Genomic DNA, 24,365 nt, shown 5'->3' with positions numbered 1-24,365 from the left:
AAATAGAGATATGAAAGAAAATGCAATACTCACGCAAGAGGGCCTTCGTATTTCATGATCTGGTAGGCACAGTCCCAGGTGCTCTTGTACTTGTGTGCCTCCAGACCCTGCAAGGAAAATGACAGAATCGTAAAGCTGGAGGGGGATGTGAAGGTTATCTAGTCCAACCCACTCATCAGTGCATGAGAGGAAGAGAAGGACCTGCCCTCTGCATTAAATACATCCCCGGAAAGAGGCTAAATATTTGTATGGGCTCAGAGCAGGAGTTCCCAAATTTGGGTCCCTGGACGTTGGACAACAACTCCCATCAACCCCAGCCACAATGGATGATGGGAGTTGTAGTCCAACATCTGGGGACCCAACCCCTGGCTCAAAGTAATTTTTACATGGCTTGTCTCCACCAAGTGGCCCTTGGTTCATCCCTCAAGACTAAACCAGACAAAGTGATGGAAAAACCATGCTTGGATTTTCTCTTTCTAAATTTTTCTAAAACTGGCCACCCCAATTCGGATACGGATTGTGGAACTGGACGGGCGGGTTAACCCTTCCCTGCCCGGACTGTTTTTCTAATGAAAATACTCCCCTTCCACCCTGAAGCACCTGGGTGCCTGTAGGTTTTCCCCAACAGGGCAAATATAAGGAAGGAGAAGTGATCTGGGAAGAACTGGTTTTGCAGAAGCAAGCGTGAATTGCTCCCTTTGCTAAACAGGGCCTGCCCGGGTTTGCATTTGAACAGGAGAGTACATGTGTGAGCACCATAAGATCTTCCCCTTAGGGGATGGGGCCGCTCTGGGAAGAGCAGAAGGTTCCAAGTTCCCTCCCTGGCAGCATCTCCAAGACAAGGCTGAGAGAGATTCCTGCCTGCAACCTTGGAGAAGCCGCTGCCAGTCTGTGAAGACAACACTGAGCTAGATGGACCAAGGGTCTGACTCAGTAGATGCCAGCTTCCTAGATTTAAGTTCCTATGGAGTTGCGGGACACAGAAAACAGAGCCTTTTGATTTTTGCCCTTCTTAACTGGGGTACAATCTACTCAGTTTCCTTCCAGCACTTAAACAGTTATCTGGCAGGGAACAGCATCCCGAGATCTGCATCGCCATACCTGCATCCTGGTCTTCACAACGTCCAGCGGGGTGTTGCCAAAGACACTGGCAGCACCTGCAATTGCTCCGAATACCCCGGTGATGAGGGGGTTCATGACTTTGTCTGGATCCTCCCCTGGAGCGGCGTCCAGAAAAACAAAAGGAAAAACGAAACAGAAAGGAGGGCATCAGGAACACGGATCTCAGAATGGGAATCGTGCCCTTGCAGAGTCAATCCAGAACTTCTGGAGTTCAGGGAAGTGTATAGGAGGTTAACCTCTCTTCTGCAAGGGAACACGTTTTGTCTTTAAATTAACAGTTGGGATTTTGGCCATCAAAAATGACATTAGAAAAACTGAAGGAAGGAAGGAAGGAAAAGGGACACAATTTATTGAGAGAAGGAATTTTGCACCTCCAGTTCCATTGCTATGAAGCTGTAAGACGGTAAATACCACCCTCTAGTGGCTTAATGACAGACCTCTCTCTCTCTCTCCCTCTGCCTCTCCCGGGAGAAGAGCAGGTTTTGTGGTAGCGCACATGAATTGTCCCTTTTGCTAAGCAGGGTCTACTCTGCTCTGCATTTAGATGGGAGACTACCTGTGAGTGCTGTCTGTAATAAGATATCCGTCTTAGGGGATGGGGCCGTAGTTCAGTGGCAGACCATCCGCTTACATGTGGAAGGTCCCAGGTTCAATCCCTGGCACCATCTCCAGGTCGGGCTGGGAATGAACTTGGAGAGCTGCTGCCAGTCAGTGCTGACAATACTGAGCGGGTTGGACGATGGTCTGACTCAGTAGAGGCTAGCTTCTTCTGTTTCTATGTCCCATAACACAGGGTTTCTTAACCTTGGGCCCCCAGATGTTGTTGGAGTACAACCCCCATCATCCTCAGCCACAAAGGCCATGTCTAGGGATGATGGGAGTTGTAGTCCAACAACGGCTTGGTGGGAAAGCCTGGGTTGATGGATTTCAGACGATAACATCGTGAATAGCAATAGCACTTACGAAGGACTTGCTTAGCAGAAGGGAAGGAAGGCAGACAAAAATGGAAGCAATACACTGGAGAGACGACCCCAGATCGCTTTCAAATACCTCTATACCAATTCCTGAGAGCGGTCATGACGAAAAAGCGGATGGCCTGGTTGGATCCCTGTTTGAGGACAGTGGCTGTTAGTCCCTGGTATGTTCCCTTTAAGCCTACAGCAAAAGAGGAAAAAGAGCAAGAGAGGAAGTTGAAACACCAGCGAAGACAAATTCATATTTGCGTAAACTCCAATTCCACCTCCCAACACAGCTATCTGAAGGGTAAGTTCAAATTGTGAGCCCCTTTAGGGACAGGGAACCATCTTATTCCTCTTTTTCTATATGTAAACCACACTGAGAGGTTTTCTTTGGGGGGGGGGGGGGCGTGTTGAAAAACAATATATTAATAGTAGTGGTAGTTTAGCCTGGAGAACACAAGACTGATATGATAACAGCCATCTTCAACTATCTGAAGGAAAGCTGGTCTTGTGGCAGCAGGCATGAATTGTTCTCTTTGCTAAGCAGGGTCAACCCTGGTCTGCATCTGAAGGGGAGACTACATGTGTAAGCAAAGCAAGATTCCTTAGGGGATGGGGATGCTCTGGGAAGAGGACCTGCCTGCTTGCATGCAGAAGGTTCCACGTTCCCTCCCTGGCAGCATCTCCAAGATAGGGCTGAGAGAGACTCCTGCCTGCAACCTCAGAGAAGCTGCTGCCAATCTGTGTAGGCAATACTGATACATGGACCTATCTACTACGACGACGACGAATATTTATATACCACTTTTCGACAAAAGTTCCCAAAGAGCTTTACATAGATAAATAAAAATAAATAAAGATGGCTCCCTGTCCCCAAAGGGCTCACCACCTAAAAAAGAAACAGAAGATAGACCCCAGCAACATCCACTGAAGGGATGCTGTGCTGGGGACGGATAGGGCCAGTTGCTCTCCCCCTGCTCGATAAAGAGAATCACCCCATTTTTTTTAAAAAAAAAGTGCCTCTTTGCCCAGTTAACAGGGGGACGTTTGAGTCAGAATCGTCATCTGACTCAATATAAGGCAGCTTCTTCTATTCATATGATGGGCTGTCTTCCGGAAGAAGAAACGGATCCGATTCTGTGACCTGATGGCAAAACTAAGAACCATGGGTCGAAGTTACAGGGAAGCAGATTCAGGCTAGTCATCAGGAGGAATTTCTGCACCGTAAGAGCTGTTAGACAGTGGAACAGTCTGCTCCATGCAGTAAATGGGCTCTAGAGGTTTCCAGACAGAAGCTGGATGGCCATCTGCCATGCGCTACATGGGGCTGGGGGGGTGGACTAGAGGACCTCTAAGGGTCCTTCCGACTCTGGGTCTTTGTTCCGAGATCCTTCCAGCCTGGCCTGGGCTGAGAAAGGAGCCTATAAACCACTCAAGGTGCTTTATATCCAGAAGTATCGGTTCTGAACGAGAACGGTAGTCTCTCACTGCTCACGATCTCCCCGGCCTTACCTTGTTCCCGGACAATCTCCCGCACTCCATGGATGAAACCACGATACTTTGGCTGCGGGGAGCACTGATCGTGGATAAACTTCACCTGCCAAGAAAGGCACCAGAGCATCTCTTGACAAGCCACAACCAACAGTCAGAGAAACCCCCCCAAACGCCCAGGACCTTCCGAGAGGACACAGCACCACAACAAGGGTCCAGGATCAATCCCCGGCTTTGATTTTAAACTGTTTTTAATGTTATAATTGCCATTTTAATTCCGATTTGCGTTTGTTGGGATCAAAATGGTTTCGTGTTGTAAATTTGTTTGTAATCATTTTTTTAAAATGGTATTTGTTGCTGACTGTTAACTACCCCCACGCTGGCGCTCACCTTGATGGTTTCCATCGGGCACACCACAACCACAGCTTCGGCGACACCAGCTCCCAAGCCGGCCAGAAGGCCCCGTTTGCTGTCCAGTTTCCCTTCTGCATCTCGCATGTGGTTGCTGAGAAATTCAAACATCCCAAACCTAGCAAAAGGGGGAAGGCAACCAATGAAAAATAAATAAAAACATCTGTGCAGAAAGGAGGAGAGCTGGTCTTGTGGTGGCAAGCATGACTTGTCCCCTTAAGCTAAGCAGGGTCCGCCCTGGTTTGCATTTGAATGGGAGACTCCATGTGTGAGTCCTGGAAGATATTCCCCTTAGGGGATGGAGCCGCTCTGGGAAGAGCAGAAGGTTCCAAGTTCCCTCCTTGGCAGCATCTCCAAGCTAGGGCTGAGAGAGATTCTTGCCTGATACCTTGAAGAAGCTGCTGCCAGTCTGTGTAGACAATACTGAGCTAGATGGACCAATGGTCTGACTCAGTATATGGCAACTTCCTAGGTTCCTAAGATGAACGCCACGTATACTGGACTGTATCCTGCTAGCATTGTGCTAGTTTTATCTGCTACATACTGATGGTTTTTTACCTTTTAACTAACTTTTGAAATTTAGTAACTTTTAAAATGTGTTTTCAGTCTGGTCTTTTAACTCTGATTCATTTTTTTATTGTTTTATATTATATTTTATTAATGTTGTGAGAGGCCCTGAATGGTAGTGTACTGGAGGGGCGGGGTGTATATATTTTAAACAAACAGGCAATGAGACAAGGCATGCTTCATTATGTTTTGTAGGGAACTTTTGGGCAATATAGCAATTCGGAAAATCTCTGCACCCTGGTGGCACAAGTGGTCTGGATAACCGCCGATGCTTCCATGATACGATTCTCTGGTTGGGGAGATGAGCTGGTCTGGAGGCAGCAAGCAAATCTGCTAAGCAGGGTCTGCCATGGTTTGCATTTGGATGGGGATAGGTCCATAGATCAGTGGATGAGCTTGGCTCCAATACCTGGCGGCATCACTAGGTAAGGCTGGGAGAGATTCGTGTCAGAAACCTTGAAGAGCTGCTGCCGGTCAGTGTAGGCAATAATGGGATAGGTGGACCAAGGGTCTGACTCAGTATAATGCAACTTCCTATGCGCCTATGATTCACTTACCACACCCCCAAATGAGCTCATAGAGGAAAAAGCAGGAGATCATAAGACTTTTAAATCAAGCGGATGCCGTTTGCATAATTTTTTTTTAAGAGTGTTTCCCAGGGGGATTGTATGGTCAGACCTTGGTTGACAGAAAGGTTGACAGAAACCACCTCGTCACCACTACCTTGCAGGGATCAATGTAATTTTTCTATTACGCTACCTAGAAAGTGATCCCAACTCCGGCATAGCCAAAAAGTAAATCCAACTGTATTCCATTACCTTACAGCCGCCTTCGGTATGGATCCATATACCAGCGAACTGAGACCTCGGTAAAGTCCTCGAACGCCATGGTCTCTGACCGTCACCTTCACACAATCCGCTGAAGGAGAAAGGGAAACATGGGGGTGGAGGGGGGGGATTATTAATTAACAAAACAAAACATTACTATATGATATTCCAGCTTATACAATTTAACGGTCTGAAAGTGAGAGCTGGTTTTATGGTAGCCAGCATGAATTGTCCCCTTTGCTAAGCAGGGTCCACCTTTGTTTGCATTTGGATGGGAGACGACATCTGTGAGCACTGTAAGATATTCCCCTTAGGGGATGGGAGAGCATCTGCATGCAGAAAGCGCCAAGGTTGGTGTCTGGCAGTGGTGAATTAAGAGAGAGGCAGAGTAGGCATTTGCCTATGGCGGCAAAATTTGAGGAGCGGCAAATTTTGCCCCTCCTCAAATTTTGACGCCCCTCTCTGCGGCTGCAGCAAGTATGGAGTGGGCAAGGAGAAAGTCACCCCGTTTACTTTAAAAAAAAAAAAAAGAGGCAAACCATTTTTGTTTAAGGTAAAAGGGCAGCAAAAGCCTTCTTGCCTACGGGCAGCAGAAAGCTTAATCTGTCCCTGGTGTCTGGAAGAGAGTTACCTATGCCCTTGTATCGTGGCGGGTTCGCTTTCTCGTCCAGCTGGAGCTGCGTTTTCACATACTCGGTGGGGAAGGTAATGCAGATCTCGATGCCGCCCGCAAGGCCACCTGGGGAGAAGAGAAAGGAACAGGTAATTCTCGTTTTCCACAAAATATTCGTGCTTGGTACAGGCCAGAGTGCAGGACACACTATTACCCGAATAGAAGACGACTCTGAATTTAAGACGACCCTCCTTTAAAAAGAGAAGTTAAATCGAGATCAAATGCATTTCTCCTGAAACCTTGGAGAGTTGCTGCCAGTCAGTGTAGACAACACTGAGCTAGATAGACCAATGGTCTGACTCAGTATAGGGCAGCGTCCTATGCCCCTATGTCCAAATAAGCACCTGTGTTGGCTACAGAAGAAGAGATCTGGTGGTTTGAAAGCACGCACAAGATTTTCCTGGTGCAAGGAGTCTCCAATCCACTTGGGTAGCCAGAGGCCATGGCTGAAAGAGCTTTCAAATTATTGTTGTTTAAAAATTGTTAGGGAAAATGCTGCCTGAAGATCAGGTAGCAGGGAGTTCCAGAGGAGGGGGGCCACCACCAAGAAGGCTCACAACTGAACCTCAGAAGGCAGCAGGACATGCAAGAGAGCCTGTGCGAAATATCTAACAGGACAGGCAGAATCAAGTGGGACAAGCTACTTCCCTTATTTGGAAAGGGTCTTTTAATGAGAGAATCCAGTCCCACCAATTCTCACCTGCAGCCTGAGGTGGCACAGTCCTGACCCGAGTTGCGGTACGGTCCTGACAGGAGCTGGACAAAAAGCCTTTGCCTGCTCTGTCTGTCGCATACCCAACTCCAAAACTGACACACAGATAAGCCAGCAGAGAAAACCCGGGGGCAACGCGCAAGCCACTTTTCCACCTATCCACCTACAGAGCGGATTTCTTATTCCTTCTATAAAGCTGGCACACGAAAGAGTCCTCCTTAAGCAGCAGAGCACCCGTCAGGAGAAACAGCCACCTCTGTCTTCTCCTCCCACACACATCACGCTGCCGCCGACAGCAATGCCTTTCCTTCGCGATCCGTTTCGCGCTGGCTTTCTTCCAAGACATCCCTCCTCTGACCCCACCCTTCTTTTCCCTCCTCTTCAAAAAAAAAACCCCTACCTTTTGCCAGCAAAACGAGACAGTTTTGCAAAACTGTCAGCCTCAAGGCCGGGAAAGCCAGAACGCCGGTCGATTTGGCTCAGTATTGTCTCCTGGGAGTGTGAAAAAAAATCTCCAGGGTCTCAGGCTGGGGTCAGTCCCAGCTCTGTTGCCTGGGATGTGGGAGAGGTCAGGGACCGATGAACCTTCAGCAGGCAAAGCATATCATCACAGATCAGAAGAGAAGCTGGAGATTAAGGCAGAAAGAGTAAGAATCCAGAGGAGGTAAGAGGCCTGACCATACAGTCTATCGGCTCCTATTAGTCATGGCAGCTAAATAAAACCTCCATATTCAGGGGCAGTATACCTAGGGACAAGCAACAAAGGGAGGCATAGCTCTTCGTGCCTTGCGTTTAAGCTCCCCAGAGGCATCTGGCTGGTCACGGCTGGAAACTGGGCGAACTACTGCAGGAATTCCCAAACTCGAGTCTCCCCGGATGTTGCTGGACTACAACTCCCATCATCCCATGCCACAAGGGCCAGCATGGGATGGTGGGAGTTGTAGTCCCACAAGGTTGGGAACCTCTGGTTCAAAATTCGACTGAACAGCAGGTGAAATTAAATATGGTTTGTGTGGTTATTTTTGCATAAGTCATTTTATTTACATATATATTTTTACATTTATATCCCACTCTTCCTCCGACGAGCTCAGAGGCTCTCAGTACATGCTTATTTTTATCCTCACAACAACCCTGTGAGGTAGGTTAGGCTGAGAGATACATGACTGGCCCAGCGTCACCCAGCTAGTGTCATGTCTGAATGGGGATTTGAACTCGGGTCTTCCCGGTCCTAGTCCAGCACTCTAACCACTACACTATGCTGGCGTTAGGCACCTTGGGCACTTTTGTTGGAAGTGGGAGATTAAAATAGCATTAAAAACAAACATACATAGTGAGCAGGAGGGAGAAGGATCAGGGGAACATGGGGAGTGGACAGATAAAGGTCTTAATTTTTATTTATTTTTTACTTTCCTTTAAAAAAAATTAACTGGGCATAACTGTTGGTTGTCCATCGATACAGATTAGTCCGGGATTGCTACACACATTACAAAAGACGAACGTGCATTTTTGAAACGCGGTCAGTAGCTGGATCTTTGATATATGCAATACGTGCACAGAGATGCATGTATCGAGCAGTATATAAATATGGTAAAGAAATAACTAGAGACGCTCTGTGCAACTTCTACTCCGGTGTACTCTTTTTCCAAAAGATGCACTGGTCTATTTCTGCAGGAGAGAGAAATAGACAAGTGCATGTTCTGGAAAAAGAGTCCACTGCAGTCGAAGTTTATCTATTTATTCTTTAGTGTTATGTACACAAGCAAAGAAAGAGAGAGAGAGAAGCAGCAACACACAAAAATAAAAAGGGAACCATAAAATGTATTCCGCATTTTCTGCTTCTAAGAAAAGCTGAATTGGAGCAGAAAGTAAGTGGGGGAAAGCTTTTTCAAAAGCACTTGGTGGGAGCAGCAAGATCCTAAAGGCGTTTGAAGTGTGTTTTGCGTTAAGGGGCAAAAGTGTCCTGGAAAGGGGAAAAGAGGCCTGCAACCATCCCCATTCCTACCTTAGGATAGCAGGGCTATTTTGGATGCATTTGCTAAAGTAAAGTTGTGCCATTGAGTCGGTGTCGACTCCTGGAGCCCACAGAGCCCCGTGGTCGTCTTTGGTAGAATACAGGAGGGGTTGACCATTGCCTCCTCCTGCGCAGTATGAGATGATGCCTTTCAGCATCTTCCTATATCCCTGCTGCCCGATAGAGGTGTTTTCTCATAGTCTGGGAAACATACCAGTGGGGATTCGAACCGGCAACCTCTTGCTCGCTAGGCAAGTCATTTCCCCGCTGCGCCATTAGATGGTTTATGCATTTACAACTGGATATTAACTCTTGCAGTTGCCTTCAAGGACATATATATATCAAGGACATATAAATTCAATAAATAAATACATACATAATTTGCATCCTCTGTAAATCAGCTTGAAAATCATTTTTTGTGCAGAATAGTGCGGGCACGCTTTGCTCCATAACTCTGCTTCTGTGAGGGCTAGAGCTCAGCTTTTTGCTTTCAAAGGAAAGCTGAAATCCGGGTGAATCTGGGTGGGCTGAGAAATCGGGGCGAGATGCTTAAAATCCGGGTGAAACGCAGAATTTCGGGAGCCACGGCAACTCTAACACAACTCCTCCCCTCGCCTGACCCTCGATTTCCAACTCTTGTGATTTCCCAACTGGATCCCAGATCGCCCCACCTGGCCACTCCCTCAACCACCCTCTCGAAACACCTGCCCCACACAGACTGCGGATTGGTCTGCCTTATCCCTACAGCGTGAGGCAACCTGCTTTCCTTGGGCAACCAGAGGTCCGCCTACACTCTGAAGCAATCCCGAGCCATTCGCATCCATCTGGCCTTCAGCAAAGCTGTTCAGACAGATGCAACGTCTACATCTTTCAGCTCAGTTCAACATGATCCGCCCTACACACTTATCAAGTTTTGCACGTTTCTGGAGTCCTCTTCAGGCATTTTTTTAAAAAAAGCAGGGGAGTTGATGATGCTGTATTTTATTTTATTTTACACGTATATCCCGCTCTTCCTCCATGAGGCTCATGCTTGAAGCATGAAGTACATGCTTCATGCTTCAAGCATGCTTCACCCCTGCCCCCTATATCTTTGCTAAAAAAAAAAAATCCGTAAGGGAGCCAAACAGAAAACCCCAAACTGACCCAATGTCACTCAAGGGAGTGGAATGTCTGCCAGCTCAGAGGACACTTAACAAACAACCCGGTGGGCGGGGCTAACGGAACGCAGTGCTTGAACTGGCTTGTGTTTGGCTTGTTTTATTGTGTTCAGTTTTAGACTACTTTCATTGTTTTAGGACAGTGATCTGATCTCCCCACCCCTCCGAGCAGCACTGTACTGAGTATCTTAAATACACAGAGTAGGAGATTTCTCCACTTGAAGAATACTCCCTCAGGACACTCACAACCCCTTCTGCTTCTGAGGGGGAGAGGGGCCTAAAACGTTCACCAGGCTCAGGTAACACTTGCTCACCAGGGAGTTACAGCAGCGTCTTGCTGCAGAGCCGTACTCCTCCTCGTCCGACAGAATGCTAAATAAAGGACTCCTAAGGAGCGGTTAGAAAATGAAACCAGCGGTCCTTCCAAGTTCCTATCTTGGGTCACGTCCGGGACTAAGGGCTGACAGTCAGCCCATTCATCTGGAGAGCAGCTCTGAAGTGCCTTCTTATTTCCACCTCCAGTTCACACACACACCCCTTCCTCCCGGATCAAGCCGGGAACATGAGAACCCACCTCCAGATTCTGCCTTGTCAGCCGGCCAAGTTCTCCTTTGCCCTACTATCATTCACAAAGCACACCACCAGCCATGACTCAGCACAAGCGGCACCCTGCCCATCTCATTGGCCGGCCGGCGATACACCCCATCAACTGTCCCAGTCAACAGATGGGCAGGAAACAAGAAGCCAGATCAGCTGAGCAGCCTCTGGGTGATGACAAAGCAGTCAGTCCACAAGGGAAAGTGATCCTGCATGCCAAAAATTCGGTGGTGGGGGAGAAATTAAATTAGTGGGCAGAGGACTGAGCGTTAAGGTGGCCCATGGAGATTAGGGCATGTGCCCTGTTATTTCTGGGAAACTCTGCCGTCAGGTCGATTTCGACTCCTGGCGCCCACAGAGCCCTGTGGTTTTCTTTGGGTAGGATACAGGAGGGGTTGACCATGGCCTCCTCCTGCACAGTACGAGATGATGGGCTTTCAGCATCTTCCTGTATCGCTGCTGCCCGATACGGGGAACACACCAGCGGGGATTTGAAATGGCAACCTTCTGCTTGTTAGTCAAGCATTTCCCCGCTGCGCCACTTAAAGAGGCTCGTTATTTCTGGAGGCCTCGGCAGGAAAAAGCAAGAAGCGGCACCCGATTTCAACGCCGAACTCAAGAAGCCGCCGAGCAGCGGCCAAAACACACCCCTCCCCAAATCTCTGAGACGTTTAGAACAATAGGCCTTGTGCCCCTCCCAGAGAGCCGGGAGCGAGTTCTCCGGGAACACTTGAGTTTCGCCACTTTTGCTCTCTGAGAAACAGGTTTGCACACAGCCTGTCCTCAAAGTTCAGAACGTTAAGAACAGCCCTGCTAGATCAGGCCCAAGGAGTCCAGCATCCTGTTCTGCACAGTGGCCCACCAGATGCCTCTGGGGAGCCCACAGGTAGGAGATGAAGGCAGGCCCTCTCTCCTGCTGTGGCTCCCCTGCAACTGGGATTCAGAGGCATCTTGCTTCAAAGAGTTAAATGTTCCTACTCGTCCATGCTTTCTCAGGCTCCAGCACCTGGCAGTTCCCTCCTCCACAGAGCCAGATTTAAAAGAAGATTAACTCCACTTTCAAGAGTCTCTTGTTCTAAAGGTAGAACCTTCAGACAAAGCCTTCTCTGGACCCGGCAACTTTATCCTCTGGCCCGAAAGACTCCGTCCAACTTGGCCGGGGTCCCAGCCTATGCACAAAAGTTTTGACAGTCTGAGAAACTCTTACAATGGCTGCCCGGTCTGTTTCTTCCCAGACCATAAAGCCTCTCCGAGGCCAAGGTTAGAAGCCAACCGCTTTGAGTTTCTGCCGCATGAATTGCTAGGAGACTATCGCAGAAAGCCGTCAGCATGGAACCAACCGCATGGCTACTTCAGATCAGAAGCAGATGTACTGGACAAGGGTCTGAATCTCTCTTTTTTGGGGAAGCGCTTTGTGATTAAGTTTTAAATAATATATCGCATGAAGTCAACAGAGACGTGCTCTCATTCCAACCGGTGGGCGGGAGAACTCAGAGCTGAGTCTGACCATTGGTCTATCTAGCTCAGTATTGTCTACACTGACTGGCAGCAGCTTCTCCAAGGTTGCAGGCAGGAGTCTCTCTCAGCCCTATCTTGGAGATGCTGCCAGGGAGGGAACTTGGCACCTTCAAACACGCAGCTGCTCTTCCCAAAGTGGCCCCATCCCCCGTCTCTTACAGTGCTCATACATGTAGTCTCCCATCCAAATGCAGACCAGGGTGGACCCTGCTTAGCAAACGGGACCATTCGTGCTTGCTACCGCAAGACCAGCTCGCCTCCCATAAGTGCTATACTCTGCCTGAACAAAAGGACCTTTCTTTGAGCCGACCGAATCTCTAGGATGCAAGAATCTGAGCGGCTTCTGAACCGAACTATGGCAACGCAGCCCGAGCCGAGCGCCTGAGTCACGAGACGACAAAAGGGAGGCCTGTGTCCCGTTTCAGCAGCTCAGCACTTCTGGCTGCTTGTGCTGGATTCCAGCTGGATGTGTGCGGGGTTGGGGAAGGCAGATCCCAGCCGCACGGATGCAGCATGCCTCATCTTGACTGGTTGATTGTTAAGGCAGAAGGTTTACCCCTTGTGACCCAAACAGTTTCCTCAAGCAAATCTGAACATCTCCTAAAGCCCAGCTAATAGAATTTCAAAAAACACAAAACATGGGGATACCACCCCAAAGTTCCACCTCTCTCTAACATGCAGGATTCACCTATCCCAAATCCTGACTTTAGTGCGTATTTCCCCCACCCCCGGTCCACAGCACTGGCAGAAATCAACAGAAGAAATATCCACACAGAACAACAGAAAACAGCACAGAATTGCCTAAATGGAAGGGGCAGGAATTTCCTAACTCTCAGAACTGTTTGACAGTGGAACAACCTGCTTCAAGCTGTGGTGAGGTCTTCACTGCTGGAGATTTTCCACTGAGGGATGGACTAGAAGAACTCTACGGCCCCTTTAGCGTTCCCTCGAACAGGGATTCCCAGAGGGTGTTGACTACAACTCCCAGAACCCCCAAGCAAAAGCCATTGCTGCTGGGGATTCTGGGGATTATAGTCAACAACATCTGGGAATCCCTGTTCGAGGGAACACTGGTAGGGATGTGCAAAAAAGTTGACCGAATTGATTCGAATTCGAATAGAATCGGTAATGGGATTTGTTCAAATCTATTCGAATCGCCTAGACTCAAATAGAATTCAGATCGAATGCAATTCGAGCTCAGGCAAATTTGAATCGATTCAAACAAATCCCATTCTTTGCAAGCAGATTTGACCTGAACCAATATGAATCCAAATCAATTCAGTCAATTTTTCTGTACATCCCTAGACAGAAGCTGGATGGCCAACAGTCAGGGACGCTGTAGTAGAGTCCTGCACTGAGCAGAAGATTGGACTAAAAGACCTCCGAGGTCCCTTCCAATCCTGCAAACGCCTCCTCTCTAACCGCATTCAAGAAGCCAGGGTTATCATGCAAGTCGCCCCATAAACCAATTTGTTTGAAACGGCACAGGACCAGAACGAGATGAATCATCCGCTCCCAGAATTCTGCATTCCCATTTAATTTAATTCCTCCCGAGTGGCAAGGACATCGTTACGGTGCCAAGGAAGAAAAGAGATGAAGCAACGGCCAGATACCTCCCTTAATTAAAAGCCTTTCATGCCAAGAACATTCCAAATTGTCCAGAGACCAAGGGTATGAGCAGGAGATACTTTGTTTGTCAAGGCAATTATAGCTGGATATCTTTGAGGAACTGAAGCAAAATGTAATGCAGTCAAGCTGGACTCAGGCATGGGAGGAAAAAGCACCAGGAGTTTCAACTTCTATTTAGTAATTCATGACCCTCTGAATCCACAAGTCAGGCCTGCAAATTTACTCAGAGGTGCCATCTGAAGGGATGAATCGTCATAATCGAGGCTGCAGAAATCCACTCGTCTACTAGTCTGCGACGAGTGAAAAAATGATGCCCGGCGAGTGAAAAAAAGTCCTGATCAATATGCCAATATAGCTTGACGAGTAGAATATTTAAACTGAGTCAACCTTTCTTCACCCCTGGTTATAATGATTTTTGGCAATGCCCATCTCCCTAGAGACGGAAGATGGGTGAGGATCGCATTCTTACACTGATAGCTTTTTGTGTGTTCTCACCCCTTCTACAGGTGAAACTCGGAAAATTAGAATATCGTGCAAAAGTCCATTAATTTCAGTAATGCAAATTAAAAGGTGAAACTGATATATGAGACAGACGCATTACATGCAAAGCGAGATAAGTCAAGCCTTAATTTGTTATAATTGTGATGATCATGGCGTACAGCTCATGAAAACCCCAAATCCACAATCTCAGAAAATTAGAATATTACATGGAACCAAGAAGACAAGGATTGAAGAATAGAACAATATCGGACCTCTGAAAAGTATACAGTGTACTGTGCTTGATTGGCCAGCAAACTCGCCTGACCTGACCCCATAGAGAATCTATGGGGCACTGCCAAGAGAAGGATGAGAGACATGAGACCAAACAATGCAGAATTGTTGAAGGCCGCTAATGAAGCATTCTGGTCTTCCATAATACCTCATCAGTGCCACAGGCTGATAGCATCCATGCCACGCCGCATTGAGGCAGTAATTGCTGCAAAAGGGGCCCAAACCAAGTACTGAATACATATGCATGCTTATACTTTTCAGAGGTCTGATATTGTTCTATTCTTCAATCCTTGTCTTCTTGGTTCCATGTAATATTCTAATTTTCTGAGATTGTGGATTTGGGGTTTTCATGAGCTGTATGCCATAGTCATCACAATTATAACAAATTAAGGCTTGACTTATCTCGCTTTGCATGTAATGCGTCTGTCTCATATATCAGTTTCACCTTTTAATTTGCATTACTGAAATTAATGGACTTTTGCACGATATTCTAATTTTCCGAGTTTCACCTGTATATCCCCACCTCAAACTATTAGGGTAAAATTGCAGTCATTTTTGCACAGAGGAAAGGGTTAGGGTAACCATGAACAGACGGCAGTACTCTCTCCACACAGTAATCTTTGGAGGACATTCCTGCCCATTTCAGTTCCCACTCCTCTAACACGACGGATAAAATTTTATAGTCGCTTGCGTGTTTTGAAAACTTTGAAAACCATTGCAAATGTGGCCACTGTAAGCCCGATGGTCAGGACAATAACACACTGAAATATGGAAATCTTGCAATGGTGTCACGGATATATGAGGGAGGAGAGCTGGTCTTGTGGCAGCAAGCATGACTTGTCCCCTTTGCTAAGCAGGGTCTGCCCTGGTTGCATATGAATGGGAGACTAGAAGTGTGAGCACTGGAAGAGATTCCCCTCAGGGGATGGAGCCGCTCTGGGAAAAGCAGAAGGTTCCAAGTTCCTCCCTGGCGGCATCTGCAAGATAGGGCTGAGAGAGATTCCTGCCTGCAACCTTGGAGAAGCCGCTGCCAGTCTGTGAAGACAATACTGAGCTAGGTCTGACTCAGTATATAGCAGCTTCCTGTAATGTTCCATTTTTGTGAGTTATCACCTTGTCAAAAATCACAATGTCCCCCAAATTGCACCAATCACCCAGGCACCTCATGCATTATCCATTCTGCATCCCTGACCCCGACTGAAAGTCCATTGGTGGAAATTAGGGGCAGGGCCTTTTCGGTTGGGGCCCCTTGGCATCAGAATGCCCTCCGGAGGAGCATTGCTGGGCCCCTCTCTTAGGGTTTAAAAAAAGCATTTTAAAACCCTCCTCTTTCAAGAGGCTTCTTGGTGTTTTTACCAGCTGTTTCCCTGGGGTCTGAGCTTGGTTTTAATTGGGTTTCAGTTCTTAGACAGTATTTACTCCCATTTGATACTGCTAGGCTGCCTGTTTATGTTTATTTTTACATTGTTTTTATTGCGATCTGGTGGGCCACTGTGCAAAACGGGATGCTGGACTAGATGGCCTTGAGCCTGATCCAGCAGGGCTGTTCTAAAGCTCTTATGGTTTTGGCCAGGCAGACCCAGGGAATCCCTTCTCAAAGCCAAAGCAAAGCTCCTAGACCAGTTATCCGATTCCAAAACTGTCTGCACGAAATGGAGCAGCAGGGAAATGCCTGACTAACAAGCAGAAGGTTGCCGGTTCGAAACCCCACTGGTGTGTTTCCCAGACTATGGGAAACACCTATATCGGGCAGCAGCGATCTAGGAAGATGCTGAAAGGCATCATCTCATATTGTGAGGGAGGAGGCAATGGAAAACCCCTCCTGTATTCTGCCAAAGACAACCACAGGCCTCTGTGGGCGCCAGGAGTCGAAATTGACTTGACGGCACACTTTACCTTTAGTTCTTTCACGCATCCGCAAGAAGCTACTGTGGGATCTCCCAGCAGTAATTCAATATCAGAATATTGCCTTTCAGTGCAAGTTCTCCAGCAACAGGAACACAATATGTCCAGGAGTTACACAATGAGCCATCGGTGTGAACAGGCTCAGGTCTTGAGCCCGCTAATGAGTTTATGCTAGGGACATAAACTCATTATTCAAACCATTTCTTTGACCTAAAAACAGGACAATAAACATCTGCCCCCAAAGAATCAGCTTGCACGTGGAAATCTAAGCCAGGAAACATCGAGAGCCAGTGTGGTGTAGTGGTTAGAGTGCTGGAGTAGGACCGGGGAGACCCGAGTTCAAGTCCCCATTCAGCCATGAAACTAGCTGGGTGACTCTGGGCCAGTCACTTTTCTCTCGGCCTAGCCTACTTCGCAGGGTTGTTGTGAAAGAGAAACTCAAGTATGTAGTACACTGCTCTGGGCTCCTTGGAGGAAGAGCGGGATATAAATGTAAAAATAATAACCACCACCACCACCACCACCACCCATGGAGTAGGAAGAGATCTTGTCTTCTTAGAACAACATGGAGTCACTCATGCCCCGTAAACACAAAACCAACCAAATCAACTCTGTGTGCCACCAAGTTTCCACGTTGCCCTGAGGATCTCTTAGCATTTCTATTTTCTTTCTGCTCGAGTGGCCTCCTACAGAGAGCCTTCTCTGTAGACTTGGCCGAGAGAGACGCAGGGGGCTATGACTGATTGGAAGCATGGAGATGTAATTGCATAAAAGTACCGCCGTGATTTCCTTGTGCAATCTTGAAGAAGCCCTGCAATTAGTTTATGAGACTGCAAAGAACACGAAGAAATATTAAAGTCCTAGCACTCTCGGCAACGGCAGGTATGAAATTCTGCCCAGCACAAGTTTAAATAAAAAAGAGCTTCGTGAATGCAGAATGCTGTTCCAAAATAGGAAGCACCCAAACCAGTGTTCTTTCTAACAGGGATTCCCATACGTTGTTGACTACAACTCCCAGAATCCCCATCTTCAATGGCTTTCGCGTGGGGATTCTGGGAGCTGTAGTCCACAACATCTGGGAATCCCTGTTAGAGGGAAGACCCAAACTCACAGTGACTTCTGTGAATTTATTAGTTGTGGTTCAGCAACATCTGGAGGACCCCAGTAGAACCACTGCTCTAGACCCAAGGTGTACCCATAAACAGGGTGGATTTGATTTAAATCAAACTGATTTAAATCAAACTGATTTAAATCACGATTTAAATCACGATTTAAATCACTAGCAGGGTGGATTAAAAAAAAAATCTGATTTAAATCAAAAAAATCCAATTTAAATCAAAAATCTGATTTAAATCAAAAAAATCAGATTTTTTTTATTTAAATCGGATTTTTTTTATTTTTATCCACCCTGCTAGTGATTTAAATCGTGATTTAAATCGTGATTTAAATCAGTTTGATTTAAATCAAATCCACCCTGCCCATAAATGTGTAACTGGTGTAGTGATGTGTAGGCTTTTTCTCGGCATGCTGCACAAGCTATTTCTTGTCGCACAAGAACTCTTTTGAACACCGTGATATCAACATGAAATTTGGTACACATATTCAGGGCACCATTCTGCAGTTCCAGTTCAAATATCAGCTCAGTCTGCCGACTGTTTGGAAAAGTGGAAGGTATCTGCCTCAACAATGGAAACAAAATGAAAAGTTCACCTGCCCATTTACACCATAATTCTCTACCTAAATGTCATTTCCCGATCAAACTTTTGTTTTGTTTGGCTTGGTGGGAAAAGATGCAAAATAGACCATAAGGAGACATGGGAAGGAAAACATTGTGCTTCACTAGCAGACTATAAACAGATCACTGGGCTTGTGGTAGCAAGCCTGGATTGTCCCTTTTGCTAAGCAAGGTTCACCCTCACTTGCATCTGAATGGGAGACTACATGTGTGAGCACTGTAAGATATTCCCCTTAGGGGATGGAGCCGCATCCAAGATAAGGCTGAGAGATTCCTGCCTGCAACCACCCTGAGCCATTTTTGGAAGGGTGGGATAGAAATCGAATAAACTACTACTACTACTACTACTACTACTACTACTACTACCTTGGAGAAGCCACTGCCAGCCTGTGTAGACAATACTGAGCTAGATGGACCAAGGGTCTGACTCAGTATACGGCAGTCTCCTCTGTTCCTATGGTCCTAGGTTCATTCCCTGGCATCTCCAGTTAGGGCTGGGAGAGATTCCGGCCTGAATCCTTGGGAGAGCCACTGCCAGGCAAAGTAGGCAATACTGAACTACAAAGACGACGAATATTTATATACTGCTTTCCCACAAAAGTTTACAAATAAATACATAAATACATACATATGGCTCCCTGTCCCCCAAAGGGCTCACAATCGAAAAAAGAAACACAAGAAGGACAAAAGCAACAGCCACTGGAGGGATGATGTGCTGGGGACGGATAGGGCCAGTTGCTCACCCCCTGCTCAGTAAAGAGAATCACCACTTTTAAAAGGTGCCTCTTGGCTCAGTTAGCAGGCGCAGATGGACCAATGGCCCAACTCTGTACAAGGCAGGCTCCTCAGGCAGCCGTGTGTGTTTATGGAGAGTCAATGTGATGGTTGGAGTGAGATCTTCATGGGAACATACTGCAGTCGCCATGTAAGACTGCATTTAGGCCAGGCCTGCTCAACTTTGCCCCCCCCCGCCAGCTGTTTTTTGACTACAACTCCCATAACCCCCAGCCCCAATAGCTAGGGATTATGAGAGTTGTAGGCCAACATCTGCAGGAGGGCCAAAGTTGAGCAGGCCTAATTTTAGGCAGATCAGTGGCCAGCTAAATGGAAGCCCCCTTCCAGTTCCGGGACAGGCCAGGTAGGGCAAAGGGGACCTTTCGGGACTGCCAAAAACTCCAGGCGACATCTGTCACCACTTCTGAGATCCCCTCCGAGAGCCAGTGGCCAACGACCTTCAGCCAAGGACGCAAGCCGTCAATCTTCTGGCTCCGGCGATTGCAGAAGACCAGCCACTCTCAGTGACACTGCCCCTTGTTGCAAAACTCGGTCGATGGTCCAAAGTCCTAACAAACAAGCCGGAAAGCTTCTCCGCAGCCTCACGGGCACCACAGGGGAGACCGCCTCAGCCGGACTCATGGCTGGCGGTCCGTGATGAATTCACAGAGGGTACATAGGAACATAGGAAGCTGCCATATACTGAGTCAGACCCTTGGTCTATCTAGCTCAGTATTGTCTTCACAGACTGGCAGCGGCTTCTCCAAGGTGGCAGGCAGGAGTCTCTTGGAGATGCTGCCAGGGAGGGAACTTGGAACCTAGATGCTCTTCCCGGAGCAGCTCCATCCCCTGAAGGGAAGATCTTCCAGTGCTCACACATCAAGTCTCCCATTCAGATGCAACCAGGGCAGACCCTGCTTAGCTATGAGGACAAGTCATGCTTGCTACCACAAGACCAGCTCTCCTCTCTCAATGATCTATCAATGGCTACTAGTCTGGTGGCTACAGGCCACCTGATGCCTCTCAATCCCAGTTGCAGGGGAGCAACCGCAGGGGAGAGGGCCGGCCCTCACCTCTTCCCTGAGCGCTTCCCAGAGGCATCTGGTGGGCCACTGTGGGAAACAGGATGCTGGACAGGATGGGCCTCCTTGGGCCTGATCCACCGGGGCTGTTCTTATGTTCTCCTGGCAAGGAGATTCAAGAGAGGAGTTTTTCTCCCCAGAATAAAATGGCAAGAATTGAGCTTGCTGTCCCTCCCAAGGCTTTTGGTTCAGGAATGGTGATTTTTCCGCTTCCCGGCTGGCTTCTCTCCTCCCTTTCTGCCACCCGCTGCTGATCCAGCAGTTCCAGGGAAGGAAAAACCTTTTGTTTGCAGAGCAAACAAGAGAGGAGGGGGCGGGAGCAGCCGAGATCAAAGCCGCTAGATTCAAAGGCCGCCCTAGCTGGCCCCACGGGGCCTCCCTCCCTCTTGGCATCATCTGGAGCCCAGTCAATATTGCTACCTGAGTGGACAAAAAACCGTCTACCTGCAAGACCAAATTCACACAGCCATTCCCCACCCCACCCCCGGAGGACTGTGGCCACAGGTGTTTGGTTGGAGCAGAATTTGTCTCAGCTCCTTCCAAAGCCATCCAGGCTAGTAGCCATCACCACATCCCCTGGCAGAGAGTTCCACAGATCTTGAATACAGGTTGTGTGGAAAAAGTACATCCTTTTTGGGTCCAAAATTTCTTGGCAGTCAGTTTCATGGGGTGAACCCTGGTTCTAGTCTTATGAGAGAGGGAGAAATATCAACTTTCTCCGCACCATGTATGGTTTATCATGTCACCTCTCTGTCGTCTTTTCCCCAAAACTGAAAAGCCCCAGGTGTTTTAGCCTTGCCTCATAAGGAAGATGCTCAAGGACCCTGATTATCTTGGCTGCCTTCTTCTGCGCCTTTTTAAGGCCTGGACAGAAAGCACCATTAAAATGGTGTAACATTCATTCAAGCAATTTTTCCTGTGCTAATTCCTGGACATCACATATCCACGGTGACACTTTTCCTACCTCCTGTAGCTCTGCTCCTCAAAGGTGCCCAAAGCAAATTATGCATTGGAACACAGGAAGCTGCCATACCCTGAGTCAGACCCTTGGTCCATCTAGCTCAGTACTGTCTACCCAGACTGGCAGCGGCTTCTCCAAGGTTGCAGGCCGGAGTCTCTCCCAGCCCTGCCTTGGAGATGCTGCCAGGGAGGGAACTTGGGACCTTCTGCATGCAAGCAGGCAGATGCTCTTCCCAGAGCGGCCCCATCCCCTAAGGGGAGTATCTTATACTCACATGTAGCCTCCCATTCAAATGCAAACCAGGGCAGACCCTGCTTAGCAAAGGGGACAATTCACGCCTGCTACTACAAGACCAGCAATTGAGCTATAAATCAGATTCAGAGAGAGAGAGAGAGAGAGAGAGAGAGAGAGAGAGAGAGAGAGAGAGAGAGAGAGAGAGAGAGAGAGAGAGATGCACATTATTTTCCTCCGATGCCTTTGTTCTGTTCAGATAGAAGGGTTTTATTTGCAGAGCAGACACAGGCACGCTGAATGCTCCCTCTCCTTGCTGACACTCAGCACCAAGGCTGCCAAGTCAGGATCTCACCACTGGTGATGATAAAGAGCACACCTTGTTCTCAGGACAACACGCACACACCGAAGAGCAAATATTACCCCCTGGCCTTTCTGCACACAGTGTGTGTGGCCAGGCTGGTCAACACAGTTGGCCAAACAAAAGTTGTAGAGGACACTCGGGAACAAAGTGAAGCAACCCTTCCTGTCCCTCATTTTACAAGAATCAGGCCCATCCTCCAGGTATCTTTGCTTTGCAAGCCTCTCCGCTGCCATCAAACTCCACCGAGAATGACAAGGCATTTTCTAGCATTTCAGACCAAAAGCAGGAAGATCAGCTCTAACAGGGATTCCCAGATGTTGTGGACTACAGCTCCCAGAATCCCCCAAGCAAAAGCCATGGCAGCTGGGGATTCTGGGAATGGTAGTCCACAACATCTGGGGATCCCTATGAGAGGGAACACTGGCCCGGATCTTTAGAAAGCCCTGGAAATGTCCACATTTTAAATTAAACAACAGCCATTTTGAACGTCATCCCTCCATCCCCAGAAATTGCAGCAATGAGGAAGCTAGAGAGAGAGAAATATAGGAACATAGGAAGCTGCTGTCTACTGAGTCAGGCCACTGGTTCATCAAGCTCAGTATTGTCTACACTGACAGGCAGCAGCTCTCCATGGCTTTTCCCCTTGAGAAGAGAGCTGGTCTTGTGGCAGCAAGCATGACTTGTCCCCTTAGCTAAGCAGGGTCCACCCTGGTTGCATATGAATGGGAGACTTGATGTGTGAGAACTGTAAGATATTCCCTTTAGGGGATGTGGCCGCTCTGGGAAGAGCATCTAGGTTCCAAGTTCCCTCCCTGGTAGCATCTCCAAGAGACTCCTGCCTGCAACCTTGGAGAAGCCGCTGCCAGTCTGTGAAGACAATACTGAGCTAGATAAACCAATAGTCTGACTCAGTATATGGCAGCTTCCTATGTTCCTATGGCTTCAAGCAGGAGCCTTTCCCAGCTGGGAGGAGGAGAGTTGGTCTTGTGGTGTGTTCCAAATATAATTTAAAGTATTTGTACCCCACCACAATTCTGCTCAGAGCGGCTCAGGTCAAACCTTCTCCTTCATGACTTCTGTTTCTCTTTCCCTGCACCCCCTCCAACCACCACAGATACCTTACAGCAGGGCTTCTCAAACGTGGGCCCACGTTACCGGACTACAACACCCATCACCCCCTGCCACGGCAGCAGGGGGTGACGGTATTTGTAGTCCAACATATCGGGGCGGGGGAGTTTAAGCAATCTTGCCTTTCAGATTCCCAGTGTCCTCCCCTCTTCCGTCTCTTCCCCCCCCCCCCGCTGCTTTCCTATCACTCCTCAAGCGATTCTAATTTTGCAAAGTCAATCCTCAAGATTGTGTATTGGTTTTTGCTGCAATGGCTTACATTAATATTATTTTTTCCCCACCCTGGGCACAGCCTAGGAGCACGCCTTGCGCATTCACGGCACAAAAGCGGCCAAGAGAAAAAGAAGGGACGTCAGCCAGCTGTCAGCGCGAGGCGGCGAGTAAACTTGTGGGAGACGGGCAGCTCATTCCTAGTCATGTCCGCTGCACATGGGCGCACAGAGAGTCAGTTGCCAGGAGCCCTGGGAAAAAGCCGGGTTTAACCCCTGCCTTCCGGAAACACAGCTGGGCAAAACCCAAGGACGGGAAACGACGCCCAGACATCCATTGCAGGCACCGATTGCAGGAGGAAGGGTCCTCGCTCCGATTAACCACTGGGCATGCATCGCTGTCTGCACACAGCAACCTGCCTAGGACACGCAGACGGTGGCTTTACACACAAAAACAAACCCCCCACATTGAACCATAGCAAGGGCTCCCATTAACAAGCTCGGAGCATCGGCTGAGCCAATTTATTCCCACTGCCGAAAAGGACTGCTGGCGAGAACGCCCGCTCATGACTTTCTCCAACAGATCAGTCGGCTTCATGCAATTAAAGTCTGGGGGAACGCTAGCCCGGCTCGCTGGATATTTACGGCAGGGTGGATTTGATTTAAATCAAACTGATTTAAATCATGATTTAAATCACGATTTAAATCACTAGCAGGGTGGATAAAAATCAAAAAAATCCGATTTAAATAAAAAAAATCCGATTTTTTAAAATTTAAATCGGATTTTTTTTATTTTTATCCACCCTGCTAGTGATTTAAATCGTGATTTAAATCATGATTTAAATCAGTTTGATTTAAATCAAATCCACCCTGATTTACGGATCTTTGAAACCGGCTTGACAGGAAGGCAGAGGCCTGTTTTGCTCGAGCGGTTCCTTCAACGGCACAAACGGCGTGCCAGAATCAAGACCAGGTTTTCCCAAATGCCATTGCTTTGCGGGACAAACGCATAAATACTTGCCACGGGGTGTGGTGATGGCCACCAGCTTTAAAAGGGGCTTAGACAGATTCATGGAGAACAGCTCTATCGATGGCTACTAGTCCGGTGGCTGTGGGCTACCTCCAGCCTCAGAGGCACGATGCCTCCGAATCCCAGTGGCAGGGGAGCAAGAGCAGGAGAGAGGGCATGCACATACTTCTTGCCTGTGGGCTTCCCAGAGGCATCTGGTGTGAAACAGGATGCTGGGCTAGATAGGCCCTGATCCAGCAAGGATTTTCTTATGCTGATCATACAGTATATCCATGTTTCCCCATCAGGGTTCCGCAGAACATCGTCAGGAGCTCCGCGAGAAATCGCGGAACGACCAAGATTGAATCCACTCTCATTCCTACCAGAGAATCTCCTCTCAGAAGCAGACCACAGAAAGAACAAAACCCAGTGTCCCGGGGCTTGTGGGTGGTTGGCACCCTATGTGCACTACACCACCACTCACTCTGGGCCACCCTGGTGCCCCCCAAGTGGAGTTGTGGG

At 48.1% G+C, this 24,365-nt stretch overlaps 1 protein-coding gene across 1 annotated transcript in view; it reads right to left on the bottom strand.

Annotated features, from left to right (window-relative positions):
- The window catches only part of SLC25A1 (solute carrier family 25 member 1), a 34,708-nt gene that overhangs the window by 3,376 nt on the left and 6,967 nt on the right, over positions 1–24,365 (bottom strand). The window contains exons 2-8 of the mRNA XM_053280289.1: positions 6,009–6,116; positions 5,369–5,468; positions 3,963–4,101; positions 3,594–3,678; positions 2,173–2,277; positions 1,102–1,217; positions 34–107 (exon numbers count right to left, since the gene is read on the bottom strand). Coding sequence (XP_053136264.1) covers positions 34–107; positions 1,102–1,217; positions 2,173–2,277; positions 3,594–3,678; positions 3,963–4,101; positions 5,369–5,468; positions 6,009–6,116 — 727 coding nt within the window. The remainder of the gene's footprint in view (positions 1–33; positions 108–1,101; positions 1,218–2,172; positions 2,278–3,593; positions 3,679–3,962; positions 4,102–5,368; positions 5,469–6,008; positions 6,117–24,365) is intronic.

The sequence above is a fragment of the Hemicordylus capensis genome, chromosome 15 (assembly GCF_027244095.1).
Source record: "Hemicordylus capensis ecotype Gifberg chromosome 15, rHemCap1.1.pri, whole genome shotgun sequence".
NCBI classification, from domain to species: Eukaryota; Metazoa; Chordata; class Lepidosauria; order Squamata; family Cordylidae; genus Hemicordylus; species Hemicordylus capensis.
Note: the sequence above shows the minus strand (reverse complement) of the source record. Positions and strands in the feature narration are given on the sequence as shown.